Source organism: Staurois parvus, unplaced genomic scaffold, assembly GCF_062004578.1.
Source record: "Staurois parvus isolate SC_StPar_1 unplaced genomic scaffold, SC_StPar_1.0 ptg000635l, whole genome shotgun sequence".
Classification (NCBI taxonomy): Eukaryota; Metazoa; Chordata; class Amphibia; order Anura; family Ranidae; genus Staurois; species Staurois parvus.
In genome coordinates this window covers 4,130,379-4,150,852 of record NW_028318431.1, presented here as the reverse complement: position 1 = coordinate 4,150,852, position 20,474 = coordinate 4,130,379, and the positions used below count along the sequence as shown (strand labels likewise).

Below are 20,474 nucleotides of genomic sequence, written 5' to 3'. Positions count from 1 at the left end.
GTAAGCCCTAACAGGTAAAGAAATATCAAGTATTTGTTTTATTTTATATAACGCTGCATTTGCCATAACTACTTATGGACCTTCTAGAGTATACTGACATCCCCAGGACAGCACTTAAAGCAATTTTGTCACAAAGATACAAAATTACAGTACAAGCATCCTGCAAAAGAAGAAAAGATAATTCATTCTCAATGTTTCATATGTTGGTAATACAATGACTACTCCTGCCAACTCAGCTATCTGACATTTGGTAATTTTCTCATTATATGTTGCTAACTGCAGGAAACTCATGTAAGCCACAATTATTATGCGCTTTGTTTTGTAAAGGAGGTATGGCTTTCTTTTAGCCAGACTTTGCTTTTTTCAAAAATTATGTCTAGAGACAATGTGGACCTGCTTTGTTAAAAATAGTGAAAAATAGCTGTAGGAACACACATCGTAAGAAGCTCCAGGGTTTATTGTTGATATAGAGAAAGCAAAGTTTTTGTTTTCTCAGAAAATTTAATAAGTGCTCTCTTGCCTTCTAGTGCCCAGAGGCTTTGTAGATATTTGGGTGGGATAAAGCCTCAATTGTTAGGTCCACATTCTACCTGGTAGTCATTCCTCATTGTAAGTCTCAGCTGTGCCTAGGCCTTAATATATGTGGGTTGATTGAAGTTCTTTCTTTTGCTGTCTGCTGTGAGAACCTGCTGCAGGGTGAAAAGGCTGACTACTGACAGAACACTGAAAGAGGTACTATCTGTTTCTTTTGGTGAACCTATTAAATCAGTAGTAAACCACTGCAAAAAAACCCAAAGAAAAACAAATTGGGCTCTGGGCAGTTTAAGTCATATTGTGCAAGTATGCACTGCATACTAGAACATTATGACAGGCTTACCTGAAAATAAAGCCCTCCAGCAGTGTGCTGTCACCACCATAGGTGCTTCCATCTTCACCCGGTCTTCCTTCTGGGTTTGCAGGCTTTGGCAGTACAAATAGCCAAGCCATGATTACGTCACTCTCACGCATGCGCGTGAGAGTCACAGTTTACAGCACAGGGCTCTAAAGGTTACGGCACAGGTATGCCAGAGCGCATGCTCCGGTGACGTCACAGGCTGCTGCCAGAGTAAATATCTCATAAACAGTATATGTTTAGGAGATATTTATTGTACCTATAGGTAAGCCTGATTATAGGCTTACCTATAGGTAAACTTCAACCAAGGGAGTTTACTCCCACTTTAAGGGGGAGAAATTATACAGAACAATGCTGAAAAACAACTTTATTAAAATCATAATATTCACAGGATTTAAAAAAAAAAATAATTACCAGAATAAAATCAATGAAAGTGTATATTACATACTACTGAAAATCAAATGCATGTGGTGAGCGGTTTTAGAATTACAGTTATACATAGATACTATATTGCTAAAGGCTGAAAAAAAAGAGATGTTACTTTGATTTGTTCTAAAAAGAATGTTCTCTTTTTAGATACTTAAATACATTCTGAATAGAGAAATAAAGGAGAAAGAAAACAGAATTCTGTCCAAGAGATTCACAGACTGGGCTTATGGCCCTGTTTCATCTCATCTGTATGATTTGCATGATGTGGACACAAGCTCAGAAAACTCGGTGCTAGAAATAGTCGTATACAATACAGATATTAATGTAAGTGGCAATAAAGGGAATGTATGTTTTATCTACTTTTTCACTACTTGTATATTATAGCTAAAAAGAACAAAAAAAAACTATTTCTGTGTTAAGTGTATCTAAAGAAAAATTAAAAATTCTAAAAAAGCAGCACACAAATGGTTTGAATACAAGACCTACAACATAAGTACTGTGAAACAGTGCGCTGAGTGTCCAGAACAAGTATCCCCAAGTGCACCAGAACCGTAGGATCTCTGAATTAAAAGGGATCCAAGAATGCCTGGCTGACACACAGCCTTAACAGCCTGTAGTATCCAGCAACTCCAGCTTGAGCTCACCAGCAATGGAAGAGGAACACAAATGCATATCCCATAGTGTAATATTTTTGAGTAAAAATGAATGATTTAATAAAAAGTCACTCACATATGCATAAAAATACAGGATAATCAGCAGAAGAAAAACCAAGGCCGCAGTACATCCAGAAATTGTGATGTCACCATCCCCGCCCAATATGTTTCGTCCAACCACAGACTTCATGAGGAAATGCAGGGGCTTATTTTTAGGTTGGCCTTTAACTGCTTTACTAAAAATAGCCCATTGTTCAGGGTGCTGAGAACTTGAAGTTCAAATATACACACACAGCAAAGCCCCCATTGACCTGAGTGTTTTCTAGCTCCAAGCTCCACACACTCAACAAGCCAAATCCCATTTAACTTCTCCTTGTTTACATGTGACCATTTAGGTGCCTGTATCTCAACATTTAAAGTTCAAAAAGGTACATGAGCTACTTTTTAAGCAGAATGAGACATTTTTATCCCATTGAATTTAAAGGGAGCGCGTGAAAAAACATGCAGTACGCCCATTTTTTTAAGGTTTCATAAGATAAGTCTATGGGGCCAAAAAAATATGTAAAATGACCCCAAGGAAGTTCCATATGGCACATTTTTAATCAAAGCGCGTGAAAAAACATGCAGTACGTCCGTTTTTTAAAGGCTTCATAAAATAAGTCTATGGGGCCAAAAAAAATGTTATTTGACCACAAGGAAGCTCCCATATGGCACATTTTTATTCAAAATGTGCAAAAAACTTGAAAAAGGAACACAAATTCCTCAAGATCATCTACATATGTTATGCTGGGGTATCAATGAGTCAGAAGAGTGACTGGCCTCCTCCCTTGGCCTGTTCTGTTTCCATGGAGCTTGAGGACATTCATTGTAAAAAAAAAACACAAAAAGGAGACACTTACCAAAGAACTATTCCTATTGTTTACTGATCATGATACATGTCTCAGATCTCATAAACATGTTATGCAAATGTATATTTCATTAAGCAGCTTGCACTAGTAAGTTAAAGTACAGTTGTGTCCAAAATTATTCAACCCCCAATGCTGTAAAGGGGTTTAGGGACTATAGTGTACATTTGGAATTGTATTCAGAATCAAATCCTACAAGGACGTTGTAACTACCCAAATGCAACTAAAATGACATCAATTGTTTATGTAATACAGTAGTAAATGGTTCTTATGTGGTTTCTTCATTGCCACAATTATTCAACCCCTTAAAGACTACCACTCTGAAGAACAGAGGTTCATACAGGTGCTTTCCATCAGGTATTGAAAACACCTGTGGATGTCACCGAGCAGCAATCAAGCATAATAAGCACCAATTAGGCAGCTTTAAAATGACTGTGATACTCAGCTCCTTCTAGACATTTACTGGTGTGGTTACAAACATGGTGAAGGCAAGAGAATGGTCCAGGAAGACAAGAGAAGAGGTGATTTCTCTTCACAGGAAGGGCAATGGCTATAAGAAGATTGCAAAGATGTTAAACATACCAAGAGACACCTTAGGAAGCATCATTCGCAAATTCAAGGCAAAGGGCACTGTTGAAACGCTACCTGGTCGTGGCAGAAAGAAGATGCTGACTTCGACTGCTGTGCGCTACCTGAAGCGTAGAGTGGAGAGAAGTCCCCGTGTGACTGCTGAGGAACTGAGAAAAGATTTGTCAGATGTGGGTACAGAAGTTTCAGCCCAGACAATAAGACGCACACTGCGTAATGAAGGCCTCCGTGCCAGAACTCCCAGGCGTACCCCCTTGCTGTCTCCAAAGAATAAGAAGAGTCGACTGCAGTATGCCAAAAGCCATGTGGACAAACCACAAAAGTTGTGGGATAGTGTTCTGTGGACTGATGAAACAAAATTAGAACTGTTTGGGCCCATGGATCAACGCTATGTTTGGAGGAGGAAGAACAAGGCCTATGATGAAAAGAACACCTTGCCTACTGTGAAGCATGGTGGAGGGTCAATCATGCTTTGGGGCTGTTTTGCTTCTGCAGGTACAGGGAAGCTTCAGCGTGTGCAAGGTACCATGAATTCTCTTCAGTACCAGGAGATATTGGATGGAAACGTGATGCAGTCCGTCACACACCTGAGGCTTGGGAGACGTTGGACCTTTCAACAGGACAATGATCCCAAGCATACCTCCAAGTCCACTAGAGCATGGTTGCAGAGGAAAGGCTGGAACATTTTGGAGTGGCCATCGCAGTCACCAGACTTAAATCCGATTGAGAACCTCTGGTGGGACTTAAAGAAAGCAGTTGCAGTGCGCAAGCCTAAGAATGTGACTGAACTGGAGGCCTTTGCCCATGAAGAATGGGCGAAGATACCCGTAGATCGCTGCAAGACACTTGTGTCAAGCTATGCTTCACGTTTAAAAGCTGTTATAACTGTAAAAGGATGCTGTACTAAGTACTAAGATTGAATGTCACTTGGGGGTTGAATAAAACTGATAATGCTGTGAGCACAGAAAAGACATTTGTGGTTATTTCATTATAACTGTTATGTTATATTTGTCTGACCTACAAGTGCCTCTTTAATGTAAATGTAAGCAAGATGACTGAATGATCAAAAGCAATGTCAAACTGGCCAAAACACTCAATTTCAGTGGGGGTTGAATAATTTTGGACACAACTGTATATGCAATCACTTACTTTGTAAAACAACCCATTGAGGTTAAAATTGAAATGAAAGGCAAACATTTCCTGGTGTAGTGCATGTACAGTATATATGTATATATATATACGGGGGTGTATGACTGTGCATGTTGGGGTAACATATTCTATAATTATTAACCGTTACATTTTTTCCCTAGAACCGCCATGAACTGCTGGCTTTAGAACCCCTCCAAACTCTACTTCGGATGAAATGGCAAAATTTTGCAAGAAACATGTTCTTAGCATCTTTTCTTCTTACCTTTACCTATAATTTAGCTTTTACTCTTCTCTACTACCAGCCACATGGAGACAAGGTAATACAGCAGCCTATGCAGTAAAAGTAAACATATTTTATTTAATAATATTTATTTAATAATATTTAATATCTCTTTATATAATTTTATTATTTCTAGACATAGTTTTCAAAGTTCAGTTCTGTGATTATTGGTTCTGATCAATTCCTCTTGCTTCAGAATAGCAACATCACAGAAACTTTCTCCAAAGTATCTGCTTTATTTAGAATCAGAAGGTTCTTGTTTATTTGCTTCTTTCTATGTCTGAATGACATTTTTCAGTTTTGCTCTATCCATGCAATATTATTTTTGCTAAAAAAAAAAAAATCTATATTGCTTAAGAACCAAAAATCAAAACTAATGAAAGAAAACAAAATCTACCAAAAAGGCCCAAGAAATTTACCAGAGGAGCACACACTAACTATTGCTGAAGAGGTTATTTTCACATTCATAGAAGCTCATTCAATATGATAATACAAGGAATGCTGCAGTTGTGATTAAAACAGTTTAAAACTATTTTAAATGTTTGTTATAGGATATTGCACTTTGCATATGTGTATTGCTCTTAGCACCACTTCCTGAAAAAGTCCTACAAAATTTGTAATCACCCGTGTATGCAACCAAAAATATATCCACCACCATATTTCAGGGACTTTTGGATACCGATACATATTGACAACTGTTTTAAAGCATTGATCTGTGTTAAAGCATTTGTAAAGTAATTTATTTTTTTAAATAACAAACATGTGTTACTTACCTGCTCTGTGCAATGGTATTGCACAGAGCTGCCCCGATCTTCCTTCTCTTCTGGGGTCCCCAGCCAGCTCTCTTGGCTCCTCCTCTTTTGGGTAGCCCACCAATGGCTCCTGCTGCTCTCAGCAAAGCCTGTGAGTGTGGGGAGAAAAGGAAAGAGCTGCTGCAGAAGGGCACAGTGCTGGATCGAGATCGGACTCAGGTAATTATAAAAGGGAGTGAGGGGCGATACATGCACTGAAACAATTTTCGCCTTAAAGAATAAGATTGCCTGTCGTAACATGTTACACCCATATTCAGGATGTAACATGTTATGAACGGACCAGCACCCACACCTCCCCAATCCCCTGTTGTGACAGCTGGTGGGGGATCTTCTCCTCCCTCTAGCTGTCACAATTTAAAAAAAACATGGCCATGCGGGACTCCACCTGCCCAGCTGCGTCACTCATTCACAGTGCTCTGTGAATGAGAATTCTACAAGCACAAGCAGCCTTTGTGGCTGTTGGCTAGTAGTTCTCAATGAACTACCACGGCACTGTGAGTGCTGGAGTAATTCATTGAGTCTTCCTGTCAGAAAGGTACAAGAAAGCAGATACAGTGAAAAGTCTGCAGACCTGCATGACATCAGCGATCTACTTATCACTACTACAATGCTTTACAGGCTCCAAAAACAAAAAAAAAAAATTTTTACCTGCAAAAAAATGTGTGTTTATTATTTTTTTGCTAAAAGGTGTACTTGTGCTTTAATGCAGGGAATGCATTAATGTAAAAAAAATTGATTAGGCTTTACCACCACTTTAAATTCTAAATGTATCCGAAAACTTCCTAAAATATTGTGGTGGATACATTTTTAGTTAATTGACTGAGATGTTATATTATGAATTCTGCTGCCACAAAAACATGCTTGTATAATGCACCTGTACATACAGTATAATCCAAGAAGGGGTCTCAATAAAAAAAACACATTGGAGGCTTCTCTATATATATAAAAACTGTTATCTGATCAAAATGAAAAGACATGTGCCTTCACTCACCTTTGTATTTTTATTTTTACCTTAGGCTCCAAAAGCACTGAACCTCTCTGGTACAACAGGATTATTTGAACTGTTTGGTCAATCATTTATTATGATTTGGGCCACATACCTAATTATTCAAAAGGTTTGTGACTGACATAAGTTGAAGCATCAAAAGGGAAATTTTTATAGTAATTTAATAAAAATGCAACATAATAAAATTTCAGTATAATTTCAAGTAAAATAAAAATGGCAACTGCCCCAATTTATAATTAGCCTTTAAGGCAAGGTGCTCATAGAAGGGTTATGCACTCCATGTTAGAGCATAATAATGGAAAAATTAGGGGCATGTATGCCTGGAGGGAGTTACAATACAATAAAAAAAGAAAAGGATTAAGAGGGCCCTGCTCATAAGAGTTTGCAATCTAATAGGGTGGTGCCTCCAATTAAACATTTATCACTTCCATCAGCTCATCCCCTACAATTATAACCCTTTGTACCACTTGCCCCACCCTATAAGATTGTAAGGTTTTATGAGCAGGGCCTTCTTAATCCTCTTGTTTTTTTATTGTATTGTAACTGTACTGTCTCCCTTTATATTGTAAAGAGCTGCGCAAACTGTTTGCACTAAATAAATCCTGTGTAATAAAATTAATAATAATAATAAGAATTCCTCATTAAAAGCGCAGGAACACACCAGAAGCCCAGCAGAGCACAATGGCAGCATAACATGGAGACTCTTATAGATTAAACTTAGAATTGCACTATGCAGAGGGGCCTTGATGAGGCAGTACAGCTTCTACATAAATTTGAAAATGTTGTAGATAAAACTTCTGTTTTTAATACAAATTGTTAGACAATGTAATTTGTTTATTTTGCTAGCTAGCTGGTAAGTGTGCTTGAAAATACATTTTGGATAATTTCAAGTTAGCCTAAAGTGGTAGTAAACACCATTTGGTGAATTGTATTTACAGCAGGTAAACTTAAAATGTGCACTGTTTAGGAGATATTCACAATTTCTGCAGCTGGTGACATCACTGGCACATGCAAAATGTGCTCTGAAGGGACGACATATTGAATATGCCGTCCTTTCAGAGCGCTGTGCCATGATAGTGGCTGCTGTGCACATGTGCCGGAGTGATGTCATCGCGGCTCAGCCATTCAAATAGCTGAAGCCTGTAAACCTGTAAAGGAAGGTCAGGTGAAGATAGAAGCCCTGTCAGCAATAACAGCACGCTACTGGAGGGCCTAGTTTTAAAGTAAGTTTTTCATAATGTGCTGGTACACTATGCATACTACCACATTATGCCCTTAACTTTCAGGGCATAAGTTCACTACCCCTTTAATTTTTTTATATCCAACATATTTACCTGATAGAAATGTATTTTCAAAAACCTATAGCCTTGACCATGATAAATAAAGAAAAAGATATGTACATAACCAGTACATGTTCCCTTTAATTAGACACCATTTTACTTTAATTATCATAACCTAAGTGAGAGTTGTTGTTAAATCTATTTATACTGAGATCAAATGGGAAGGAAGGTTTATAACACCTCTTTATACTTAAAGATCCAGTGATCAATATGTAATGCAATGTATCCACTTTTTCCATTCAATAGGGGATTTCACTCTTCTGGCTGAGGCCCTCAGATCTGAAATCGATTGTATCTGATGCCTGGTTCCATATTCTCTTGTAAGTGAAATATATTACAGTTTTTCTAAAAAAAAACCTCCTACATTAAAGGAATCCTTGAAAATTATTCAGGTCTCGGGGAACCCCTGTTAAAAATAATTTTTAGCTAAATCAGCGTGATGATTAAGTTGTATAAAGGTTTAAAGAAAGGAATAACTAAAGTGGCATGATCAGCACACCCTCAATTCAATAAAATAATTTTCAGTAATAACCTTGAAATGAAATAAATTCTAATAACAGAAAAGAAACACAGACAGTAAAAATTGCAGTATCTCTTAAAATTAGTTATCATCATTGAGGTGATTCTTTTTATTGGTGGGTAGTGGATCATTTTCCCTTGCATTGGTGATCTGTGTAGGTAAGAAATCAATTTGCCCTTCACAGTCAAAAATCTGGCAAGTCAGTGGACTTCTCATTGCAAAATCTTTATTGGCTACTGATCAACATGTACAGCATCTAAAAAAACGAATGCGTTTCTGCCACAACAGCCTTCCTCATAGCATCACTGGGGGACGGAACTTCCCATGTACAGAAAACCCACACAAACAGAATACTGGGAGTGGTAGTCCTGCCAGTGCCAGGCCGGGCTTCAGGGAGGTGCATCTAAAAGATATCATATCAAAACAAAAAAAACACAAAGATAAAGCATTGCTAAGGCTACAAAAGCAATTTTTTAAATAATTGGACATAAGAAATATATATCAAACATAATGGTATATGTCCGCAACCCACCATGGGAAATCCCTCACCTCTCCTAAAAGAAACCATCACCCCACCACACCTTTCCCCCCTCCGCTCCAACTCACCTAACCCCAAACCCACGCCAATAGACCCAGAAGCCCACCCTGCCCCCACTTCCCTCCTAAAAACCTTGGTTCCTCTTCTTCCTCAGATGGATGTAAAAGAGCCCCCACTACTGGAGGAGACGCCACTATAGGCCAATTATATAATATATATATATATAATAATAATCTCAATAAAGGCCAAGTAGCAAAATAACAGATGATGATCCTAAGATCTGGAAGAAAATATGCACACTAGTTTGCCTTGCTTGACTTTATGCCTGTAATACAAGAGCTGGGTCCCACCGGTGTAGCACTCACGCTAACGTGAGACAACAAGGCAGGTACTAAACCTTGAGCTCATTGCGGCGGAGTATTCCAAATAGGAGCAAGGTAGTGTGCACTGTGCTACTCAGGCACTATTGCCCATGGCTATGGCGAAAGATTGGTTGGAGTTAAGACACCCCTTATCTGGCCTAACAAATTCTACCACCAGACAAGAGGTGTAGCGATGGTGGGCAATACGCTGCTCCATGCCACCAGCCATCACCCATTGCCACTAATAAGGGGGAATCCTCATGGACAGTTTTTAAGAAGCAGAAGGAACTGCTCAAATATTGATGACTATCATGTAGAGTGTCAGGACCTAAAAGACAGGATCAGAGTAAGAGGATACCCCAAATTTGTCTTAGAGAAGAGTAGAGTGCGAGCCTTACAACAAAATAGGACATAACTCTTACAAAACAGGAAAATAAAAGATGAACAACAAGAGAAAGAAAAAGTAGTGTTGGTTACCAGGTAAGGTACAAACTGGCACCAGTTAGAGTCACTGTTGAGCCAATACTGGCTTTTTTTAATGCTGGATTCAAGGTTGGAAAAAGTACAGTACTAGGAAACAAACCCTGAATGATAGCAAGGACATTTTGGTGTGCAGTGAGTACCGAAGAACTAGAAGCGAACCCATTTATATCCAACCCCTTTTTAAAGACATGTTTGCAGGCACTGCTTCGTATGCAAATATGTAGATAAAAGAATTTCAAGACTTGTCAGGAAGAAAAACATATTAAGTCAACTCTTTTTTAAATTGTTCATCTTCATGGGTGATATATAGGATAGTATGTCCATGCCAAAAACCCTACATAGGGAAAACACAAATAGGATTTAGATGTAGAATAGGGGAATACCTTGTTAGTAGCGATTCATTTTGAACAAAGTCGCAAATCATCCCTGAAAAATATAAAGTGTGCTAACGTTCATCTACTATTATTATCAGAAAAAAAGAGGGGACAAGGATAAAGTCCTCCTGCAAAAGGAAGCAAGATGGATTTTTCTATTATTATTATAATACAGGATTTATATAGTGCCAACAGTTTGTGCAGCACTTTACAAAATGAAGACAGACATTACTGAGGTATTAGGGGGCCCTGCTCATTAGAGCTTACATCTAAGAGGGAGGGTCAAGTGATACAAAGGGTAATAGCTGTGGGGGATAAGCTAATGGAGAAAGTAAAAACACAGTGCATTAGTTAAAAGCAGGATAGGCTTCTTTAAAGAGAAGGGTTTTCAGGGATCATCTAAAGGTGGATAGATTAGGATTATACGTGAGGAAATTGATAGGGTGATCTGAGGGGTAGAGAGATATAGATTTGTGTGTCATCAGCATAGAAATGATATTGGAAATAATGGGAAGCTATCAGCTGACCCAGCGAAAAGGTGTAGATTGAGAATAGGAGAGGTCCAAAGATGTAACCTTCGGGGACCCCAATGGTAAAAGGAACAGGAGAGGGGGAAGTAGAGTTGTAAGTGACACTGAAGGTGTAGTGACTGAGATAGGTAAGATACTGTCATGGAGACCATGGAAATAGAGTTTATTGAGGAGGAGGGGGTGGTCAATTGTGTCAAAGGCAGCGGAGAGGTCCAAGAGTAAGAGTACACAATATTGACCGTTGGTTTTAGCTATTCATAAATCGTTTGTGAGTTTTAGGAGAGTAGTTTCTGTTGACTGTTGCAAGCGAAATCCAGACTAAAAGGGATCAAGAAGGTAATTCTCAATGAGTTGGCAGCTCAGCCGGTTGTTGACTAGAAGTTCAAGTAGTTTGGAGGCAAAAGGGAGTAAGGAGATGGGTCTTAGGTTGTTAAGATTGGTGGGGTTAAGTGAGGCCTTTTTAAGTATGGGGGTGACTAGTGCATGTTTTAGAGGGTTGGGGAAGATCACCCCAAGAGGGGTGAAGGAAAGAGCGTTTGAGAAGAGATGATACAACTGTGAGAAGAAAAGTAGGGAGTGCATGTGTCAGGGATCCCGGGTCCTCGGCGGCGCGCGCATGCGCAGACCGCCGATCCGTCCCAGCTGGCGAGCGCAGAGTCCTCGGCGATCGCAGCGGCCGCGCATGCGCAGTAGCGATCGCGGCCGCACCAATGGGAGAGCAGGGCGCTCTATTTAAAGCTGCCCTGTGCATCTCCAAGTTGCCGCAAGGTCTTGTTCCTGTCCTGTAAGTACGCTTCCTTTTTGCCAAACTCTGCCTGTTCTGTTTATGCTGACCTTCTCCTGCTCTGACCCCGGCTCGTTCCTGACCATCCCTCTGCCTGACCCTCTGTACCACGCTGCCCGCTACCTGCTGAACCTGGCTTGTGACCCCGACCATTCTCCGCTTACTCCCCCTGTACCACGCTGCCCGCACAATACCGACCCGGCTAGTCTGACCTCGTCTACTCCTGACAGTCGCCCATCCATCCCGCTCGGATCGGGATCTGTCATCCCATCCATTCCGCTCGGATCGGGATCGGTCGTCCCCTTCACAGCAGGCTCAACCCGGGCACATACCCTTAGCGGGACCCCTCTGCCGCCGCCGGGGGTGCCCAGGAACGCGACCTGGTTTCAGTCTTGCACCAAGTCCATCCCCACCATCAGGGGCCCTGGTGAAAAGGCAGACTGGGACTTAGACTCCGCGTCCTGGGAAACCCCGTGCCGTGGACCACTAGAGATCCCGTTGGGCGGAGCCTGACAGCATGTTACAGAGTGGTGAGATTAAAAAGCAGACTGGTTAAGAGACGTAAAAGCTGGATGGGAAAAACAGGTTACCTGCAGTCTGTGTAGTATTTTGCAGTTGTCTGCTGTGGATTCTCGCTTTGTGCATTTGCTGAAGTGCACAGCTGAAGTGTAATACACAATACTTAATCCAAGATTAATACTTTATCTAAAATTATAGTAGCCAATGCTATCCCTGCCTGTGCATCCCCTGCCAAAAAGCCTACATAGAGAAAAGACAAAGAGGATTTAGATGCAGATTAGGGGAGCACCTTGCTAGTATAATAGGCAAGGATGGCCAGTCACCAATAGCGGTTCATTTTGAACAAAATCGCAAATCATCCCTGAAAGGTATAAAGTGTTCTGCCATTTACCAACTATCATTATCAGAAAGAAGTGGGGACAAAGTCCTTTTGCAAAAGGAAGATGGATTTTTCTATTTAATACTATATCCCCCGTGGGTTTCAACAATGAATTATTATTACAGACGTTTCTGTGAAAGATGTAGATTACAATTTTTCTTTGGTTTATTTGGTTGTTCACTTATCAGGCATATCTAGGAGGTGTAACCAAAATTCCATGAGAAGAGGTATGTATTTTGAGGTATGGAGGTGAGATACGCCGTACCTCCCTTGTTTTTCCTCCTGGTAACAAGGCCTCCATATATATTGACACCCTCACTGAGCCGATATAGATTAATACCCAGGGAAGGTGGCTTTAAGAGGAGGAAAAGCGTTTTGACAGCTGGGGATATAGTGTGTTAGCCAGTGACCAATCCCTAACCATGCTCTGAGGAATCCATGGTCAGAGGGAGTGAAACATGTAGGCAGAAGGGATAGTGTTCTCCCTCTCCTGGTGAAAGCCCCATAGCGACTCTGGAGTGCACGCCGGCAATACTTACCCGAGTGAGAGCGCTATCATAGCAGTCGGACATACATTGCATCCTGACTGTTTATGGACACCACTACTTTCGGTCATACCATGCAAAGATGAGCCTCAGTACATCAGTGAAATGTGGTGAGATTGTTTCACATGCCACTTGAATGCTATGGTGCTTGCTACAGCTTTACTCTCATAGATTACTCTGCCTCAAAACCTTAGGTCAATCAGGTACTTTACAGAGAAGGACATTTACCACAAGTAGGCTGGACCTGGCTGATACATCTGGGCATAGAGTTTAGAGAGACTGTTGGACATTCAAGTTACTGTCACCATAGACATGGGCAATAGTGCCTGAGTAGCACAGTGCACACTACCTTGCTCCAGTTTGGAATACTCTGCCACAATGAGCCTGAAGTTTAGTATGTGCTTTATTGTCTCACGTTAGCATGAGTGCTACACTGGTGGGACCCAGGAGGAACAGGGGTTTACAGGAGGGAAGTGAGGGCAGGGTGGGATTCTGGGTCTATTGAAGTGGGATGGGGGTTGGCCTCTTTAGGGGGTATGGGGTGGTGGAGGTTTCTTATTAGGGAGGGGACCTACCATAGTGGGTTGCAGGCATATTCCATTATGTTTGCTATTTATTTTTTGCATCCAATGACTTAATAAAATTAATTTTGTAACCTTAGAAGTACTTTATCCTTGTGGTGTTTTTTTGTTTTGTAATGAAACTTCCCAGCCTTTGACGTTTGATTAGGCAGTTGAGCTTGAGTATGTCATTTTCTTTCCATCAATTTGCCCTTGCTCCCTGCTCAAGGAAACTCAAGCAACCTTGGGACCCTTGTTGAAAAAAGCTGATATAACATGTCTCTAAATACCATTTTGTCCCAGCCCTGAGCTCTGTCACTGTCATCCTGCCAACTTCTAACCTGTAGTTTGGGCAGCTTAAGTTAAAATGTCAGCACTAGCTGAACCCGTGTTCAAGCAAAATGCATTGGTATCAGGGCCAGCAATACCCCCAGCATTAGTGTCAAGGCCAGCAATAACCCTCAACATTGGTGTCAGAGCCAGCAATAATCCTCAGCAAATGTAAGGGCTAGGAATATCCCCCAGCAAGTGTCAGGGCCAGCATTATCCCCCAGCAAGTGTCAGGGCCAGCAATATCCCCCAGCAAGTATCAGGGCCAGCAATATTCCCTAGCAAGTATCAGGGCTTGCAATGAAAACCCTCAGCAATAGTAATCCCTTACAAAAATAACCTTCACCAAGTAGCAATAGTAAACTCCCCCTCAAGGCAGCATTGATAACCCCCCTCAGATAGCAAAAATATCTCCCTCCCCAAGATAACAAATAACTCCCAGGGGGCATTAATGTATTACTTCTGTATGGGGAGGAGGGTAATATCGCTGCCTGGGGGAGGTTATTATTAATAATAAACTGAACTGATGGGGGTCTGTATTTTGCAGCACATGATAGTACTCTGCCAAATATAATCAAGAAGCCCCCCTCTCTGCTCTTGGACCCCTCTGCTGGATGGGGCACATTAAAGTAAGGTTGGCTGCACCCTCCTATTGATGGCCCTGGGCTTCAGCATGCTGTCAGAATCCTAAATGTGGCAAAAATACCACAACAACTAATGAGCTTCTATATAATTAGTTGAGTCTTTTTCTTCAGTATGAATAGAGAATTAACAGACTGAATTAACCCTGGGTATTGGCTTCATAAGTTACAACTCACATACTGTGCCATTTACAACTTTCAACCAAATGTAGAAGTTTTAAGTTGAATACTATTTTTTTTTTCAGTTTCATACAAGCAGTCCTTGTTATGGTATCAATGTTCTGTTGTATATTTGGAGTAGAAGTGTATCTGGCTTTTACTGTCATAGCCATGGTCCTTGGATGGACAAACCTGATGTATTATACAAGAGGCTTTCAGTCCCTAGGAATATACAGTGGAATGATCCAGAAGGCAAGTACCAATGCCAAAATTCCTCAACTAGATATGGACCTTTCCTTTTTGGGTTGGGGGGGGCTTTGTTTTCTGTAATTTTGTCACCACAAAGTTAGGAGCTAGTCAGTTATTATTCTGAAAAAAAATCTGGATGAAATGCATTGCATGTAGTTGTGGGGCACTTGCAGAGCGGCCCCCCCTTCACTTGAATGAGTCACACTAGGTGGCTGCTATGCCTGCCAAAAGCAACAGGGGGCATAGTTACTGCCACAGCCAAGGCATGTGTACACCCTGCCTCTGCAGCTCAAGGGGGTAGTGGTTAGGAGGTGGTAAAAGTGCAGCTTAACCGCAGGGTTTTACCCCAACCCCCCCCCAATCTTATGTGTAAACAAGCCCTTAGTGCATTGGGGTGCCATTCAAAATGGACGTATATATTTTACTTTTCATTCTCATTGGTTACTCTTAGCTTTCCTTTTTGCATAAGCATGGTCATATGTCTTCTGCAGAGAACCACAGACTGATGTGATCAGATGCCACTGTCTATGTTTCTTTAGTTAAAACTGTTGACAGGGCTTCCTGACAAAGAGACAATTAGAGACAGATGGACCAGATGCTAGTGTCACATAAAAAAATGCCTTTCAAGAAACATGGCATTGCTGACCTCCATCCAAAATACACACACACACACACACATATATATATATATATATATATATATATATATAGTGCATTCATAAAGTATTCAGACCCACATTTACTTTGTTCAATTTTGTTATGTTGCAGCCTGATACTACAGTTATTTTAAATAATTTTTTTTTCTCATTAATCTACACTCAGTACCCCATAATAACAAAGTGAAAACAGAATTTTAGAAATGTCCAAAACCAACTGAAACAGCATTAGTTTTATTTTTTTCGTTGTTGGATCTCCCCTGTCTGAGTGGGGCTGCACCGCCCATTTTTTCGAGTTCTGGTTGCTAAGGGCATGTATGATCATTTGCCTAGGCTATAAGTGCCTCTTTCCATTTCGAAGTGCAGAAGTGTCAAGTTTTTTCCTTTTTCTGCACAGCAGTAGTTGCCTGGGAGGGCGATGTGCCCTTTCCCAGGCTGGAACAATCCTTTACAGGAAAGACTGAGAGCCCAGTGTGCTCACTGAATATATACAGTTACCCAGCATGCCATCAGAGCCAGTCTCTCTGGGACAGGCTGAGACTGTATCAACACATTATGATCAAACTCAATGATTGCTTTGATTGCAGAATAGTAGAATGTTTGTTCTTAAAATATTGAATAAAACTACTATTGTGCAAAAAGCATTATGTTTTTTTTTTAATGACAAATATATTTTTACTTACAGGTCATCTGGAATGATGTCTTAAAATTCTTACTTGTGTATGTTCTGTTCTTATGTGGATTTGGTGTGGGTAAGTGATCTGTCTTCTTAAGGAGTTGGTCACATTATTCCATTGGGCACTACATTCATGGTTCAGGGTGGAAAGGCAGGGTGATGACCTGTTATTTAGGCACACCAAAAGGGTGTACAATAAGAAACTATGCTCTCTTGAAAAAAATAGAACAGGTTGCCCATAACATACTGTAATTTTTGATAGTATTAGTTTCTTCTGCTTTTATAAGAATTTAAGGTTTCTTCACAGTAAGAGCTGTGAAAATGTAGAATAGACTCCCTCAAGAGTTAGTTCTGGCCAGCTCAGTGGATTGCTTTAAAAAAGGCCTGGATTCTTTCTTGGATACACAGAATATAACTGGATACTAACATGTATACAGTTGTGGCCAAAATTATTCAACCCCCACTGAAATTGAGTGTTTTGGCCAGTTTGACATTGCTTTTGATCATTCAGTCATCTTGCTTACATTTACATTAAAGAGGCACTTGTAGGTCAGACAAATATAACATAACAGTTATAATGAAATAACCACAAATGTCTTTTCTGTGCTCACAGCATTATCAGTTTTATTCAACCCCCAAGTGACATTCAATCTTAGTACTTAGTACAGCATCCTTTTACAGTTATAACAGCTTTTAAACGTGAAGCATAGCTTGACACAAGTGTCTTGCAGCGATCTACGGGTATCTTCGCCCATTCTTCATGGGCAAAGGCCTCCAGTTCAGTCACATTCTTAGGCTTGCGCACTGCAACTGCTTTCTTTAAGTCCCACCAGAGGTTCTCAATCGGATTTAAGTCTGGTGACTGCGATGGCCACTCCAAAATGTTCCAGCCTTTCCTCTGCAACCATGCTCTAGTGGACTTGGAGGTATGCTTGGGATCATTGTCCTGTTGAAAGGTCCAACGTCTCCCAAGCCTCAGGTGTGTGACGGACTGCATCACGTTTCCATCCAATATCTCCTGGTACTGAAGAGAATTCATGGTACCTTGCACACGCTGAAGCTTCCCTGTACCTGCAGAAGCAAAACAGCCCCAAAGCATGATTGACCCTCCACCATGCTTCACAGTAGGCAAGGTGTTCTTTTCATCATAGGCCTTGTTCTTCCTCCTCCAAACATAGCGTTGATCCATGGGCCCAAACAGTTCTAATTTTGTTTCATCAGTCCACAGAACACTATCCCACAACTTTTGTGGTTTGTCCACATGGCTTTTGGCATACTGCAGTCGACTCTTCTTATTCTTTGGAGACAGCAAGGGGGTACGCCTGGGAGTTCTGGCACGGAGGCCTTCATTACGCAGTGTGCGTCTTATTGTCTGGGCTGAAACTTCTGTACCCACATCTGACAAATCTTTTCTCAGTTCCTCAGCAGTCACACGGGGACTTCTCTCCACTCTACGCTTCAGGTAGCGCACAGCAGTCGAAGTCAGCATCTTCTTTCTGCCACGACCAGGTAGCGTTTCAACAGTGCCCTTTGCCTTGAATTTGCGAATGATGCTTCCTAAGGTGTCTCTTGGTATGTTTAACATCTTTGCAATCTTCTTATAGCCATTGCCCTTCCTGTGAAGAGAAATCACCTCTTCTCTTGTCTTCCTGGACCATTCTCTTGCCTTCACCATGTTTGTAACCACACCAGTAAATGTCTAGAAGGAGCTGAGTATCACAGTCATTTTAAAGCTGCCTAATTGGTGCTTATTATGCTTGATTGCTGCTCGGTGACATCCACAGGTGTTTTCAATACCTGATGGAAAGCACCTGTATGAACCTCTGTTCTTCAGAGTGGTAGTCTTTAAGGGGTTGAATAATTGTGGCAATGAAGAAACCACATAAGAACCATTTACTACTGTATTACATAAACAATTGATGTCATTTTAGTTGCATTTGGGTAGTTACAACGTCCTTGTAGGATTTGATTCTGAATACAATTCCAAATGTACACTATAGTCCCTAAACCCCTTTACAGCATTGGGGGTTGAATAATTTTGGCCACAACTGTAGGTAAAGTTGATCCAGGGAATATCCGATTGCTTCTCGGGGGATCAGGAAGGAATTATTTTCCCTGCAGGAGCAAATTGGATCATGCTTTGCTGGGTTTTTTTTTGTCTTCCTCTGGATCAACTGTGGGTATAGGATTATAACTGTTTTTTTAATGGTTCAACTGGATGGACTTTTGTCTTTTTTTCAGCCAGGCTAACTATGTAACTATGTAACTGTTTTGTTTTCAGCTCTTGCCTCATTAATTGAACACTGCCCTGATGATGCAGATTGCAGGCGGTATAACAGCTTTAGAAGAGCAATTGTGGAGCTGTTTAAACTCACCATAGGATTAGGAGACCTGGAGATGCAGCAAGATTCAAAATACCCAGTCTTGTTTCTGCTACTTCTTATTACCTACGTAATTCTAACATTTGTGCTTCTTCTAAACATGCTGATTGCATTAATGGGGCAGACTGTGGACGACATTTCAAAGGACAGTGAGAATATTTGGAGACTTCAGGTTGGTATAAGCAATAATCTTGTTGGTTTACATTGGTAAACATCTGGCAGAACAAAGTCTTCTTAAAACAGAAGGTATTTGAATTTCTCATTCCATTATTCTTGAGTGTAATGCTTGGACCCTGAAAAAGGAGACATACCCCGAAAGCTTGTCCTGAAATTTTATGTTAGTGCAAATAAAAAAAAGTACTCAGTAAAACAACAGGACAGTATTCAATTGTTTCATTCCATCACAGATCCCCAGAATAAGATTATTCTTCCCTCCTGGACAGTGGGGGCAGTCAGGGCCATGGATAAGGGGGTACCACCAGTCCTCCTCTACAGGGCCCAGTCCAGCAGAGGGGCCCAGGCAGTCTGGGTGAATCAGATGTGGGCAGGGAGGGTGATCAGCACAGTGGAGAGGCAAGTACTGTAAAAGATCCCTTGTATGGCTCTCTCTGCAGCAGCTGAAAGCTTTGCTTCTTCACTTCTCTCTCCCGCTGGCTTTCAGCTGCTGCAGAGAGAGCCATACAGGGGATCAGATCTACACCCATCACCCTCCCTGTGCACCATATGCTTCCCTCTGCTACCCAGGCTCCCCTGTGTGCCCCTACCCCCGTAGTGCTGCATGCTTTCCTTCTCTCCTTCCACCAAGAGCTGAAAGCACACAATAGGATCTTTCAGTATGGAGAGTGTGGGAAGGATCCATTAAATATGTAACATTTTATCAGCCCCTTTCTTTTCTGAATGAACACAATGAGTAATCAGTACCGATCACTCACTGTGTTCATTCATAACTGAAGCATAGCAAAGTGTGTGGGGTTTTTTTTATTTTGGGGGGAAGGGGGGGCTGTCAGGTTGGCTGTATGAGGCCCCGTGGTTTCTAACAGCAGCCCTGGGGGCAGCCATACAAATCGTTCCTTTAATGACCAGGGCATTTTGTTTGCTATTCAGCACTCTGCTACTTTAACTGACAATTGCTTTGTCCCACAACACTGTACCCAAATTAAGTAGAGCTTTATTTTGGTGGTATTTAATCACCACTGGGGTTTTTTTGCTATATAGATAAAAAAAATACTGAAGAAAATAAAAAGAAACAAACTCATTTTTCTTAGTTTCTGTTATAACATTTTGCAAACAAATGTAAAAATAACCCAAATCAGTGTACACTATTCAGTCTGTGTTAAAGGTATAGTTATAGTTATGTCTTTATGTTAAAGTTATAGTTATGTCTACAAACTATGGTATATATATTTTAAATCAATCCTGATTTCTTGAGGCCCTAAAATGCCAGGACAGTGCATATACAGAGGGTGTTTTTTTGGCTCTGATGAAGAGGCAAGCCCTCGAAAAGCATCAGCCATTTGGAGGTCTAGGAGTCCCATTAAGGATATCATCCAGTGTGACTGGACCTTGTACTATATATGATGTGCCCTTGACATTTTATCCTTTGTAAGTATATTACCACTTATTTATTTAACAAATGATCTTTTAAAAAGTTAATGCACTAGGCCCGTGTGCCCTCTGTTTGTTTCTTTGTATGCAGTATTCTGGATCCCCCTGGTCCATTGAGGGCAGCTAGAC

General features: G+C 40.9%; 1 protein-coding gene across 1 annotated transcript in view; it reads left to right on the top strand.

The window, feature by feature from the left end:
* Positions 1-20,474, top strand: part of LOC149449186 (transient receptor potential cation channel subfamily V member 3-like) — an 84,389-nt gene that overhangs the window by 47,647 nt on the left and 16,268 nt on the right. The window contains exons 7-13 of the mRNA XM_089693663.1: positions 1,469-1,645; positions 4,778-4,933; positions 6,725-6,823; positions 8,301-8,374; positions 14,865-15,030; positions 16,369-16,435; positions 18,641-18,912. Coding sequence (XP_089549789.1) covers positions 1,469-1,645; positions 4,778-4,933; positions 6,725-6,823; positions 8,301-8,374; positions 14,865-15,030; positions 16,369-16,435; positions 18,641-18,912 — 1,011 coding nt within the window. The remainder of the gene's footprint in view (positions 1-1,468; positions 1,646-4,777; positions 4,934-6,724; positions 6,824-8,300; positions 8,375-14,864; positions 15,031-16,368; positions 16,436-18,640; positions 18,913-20,474) is intronic.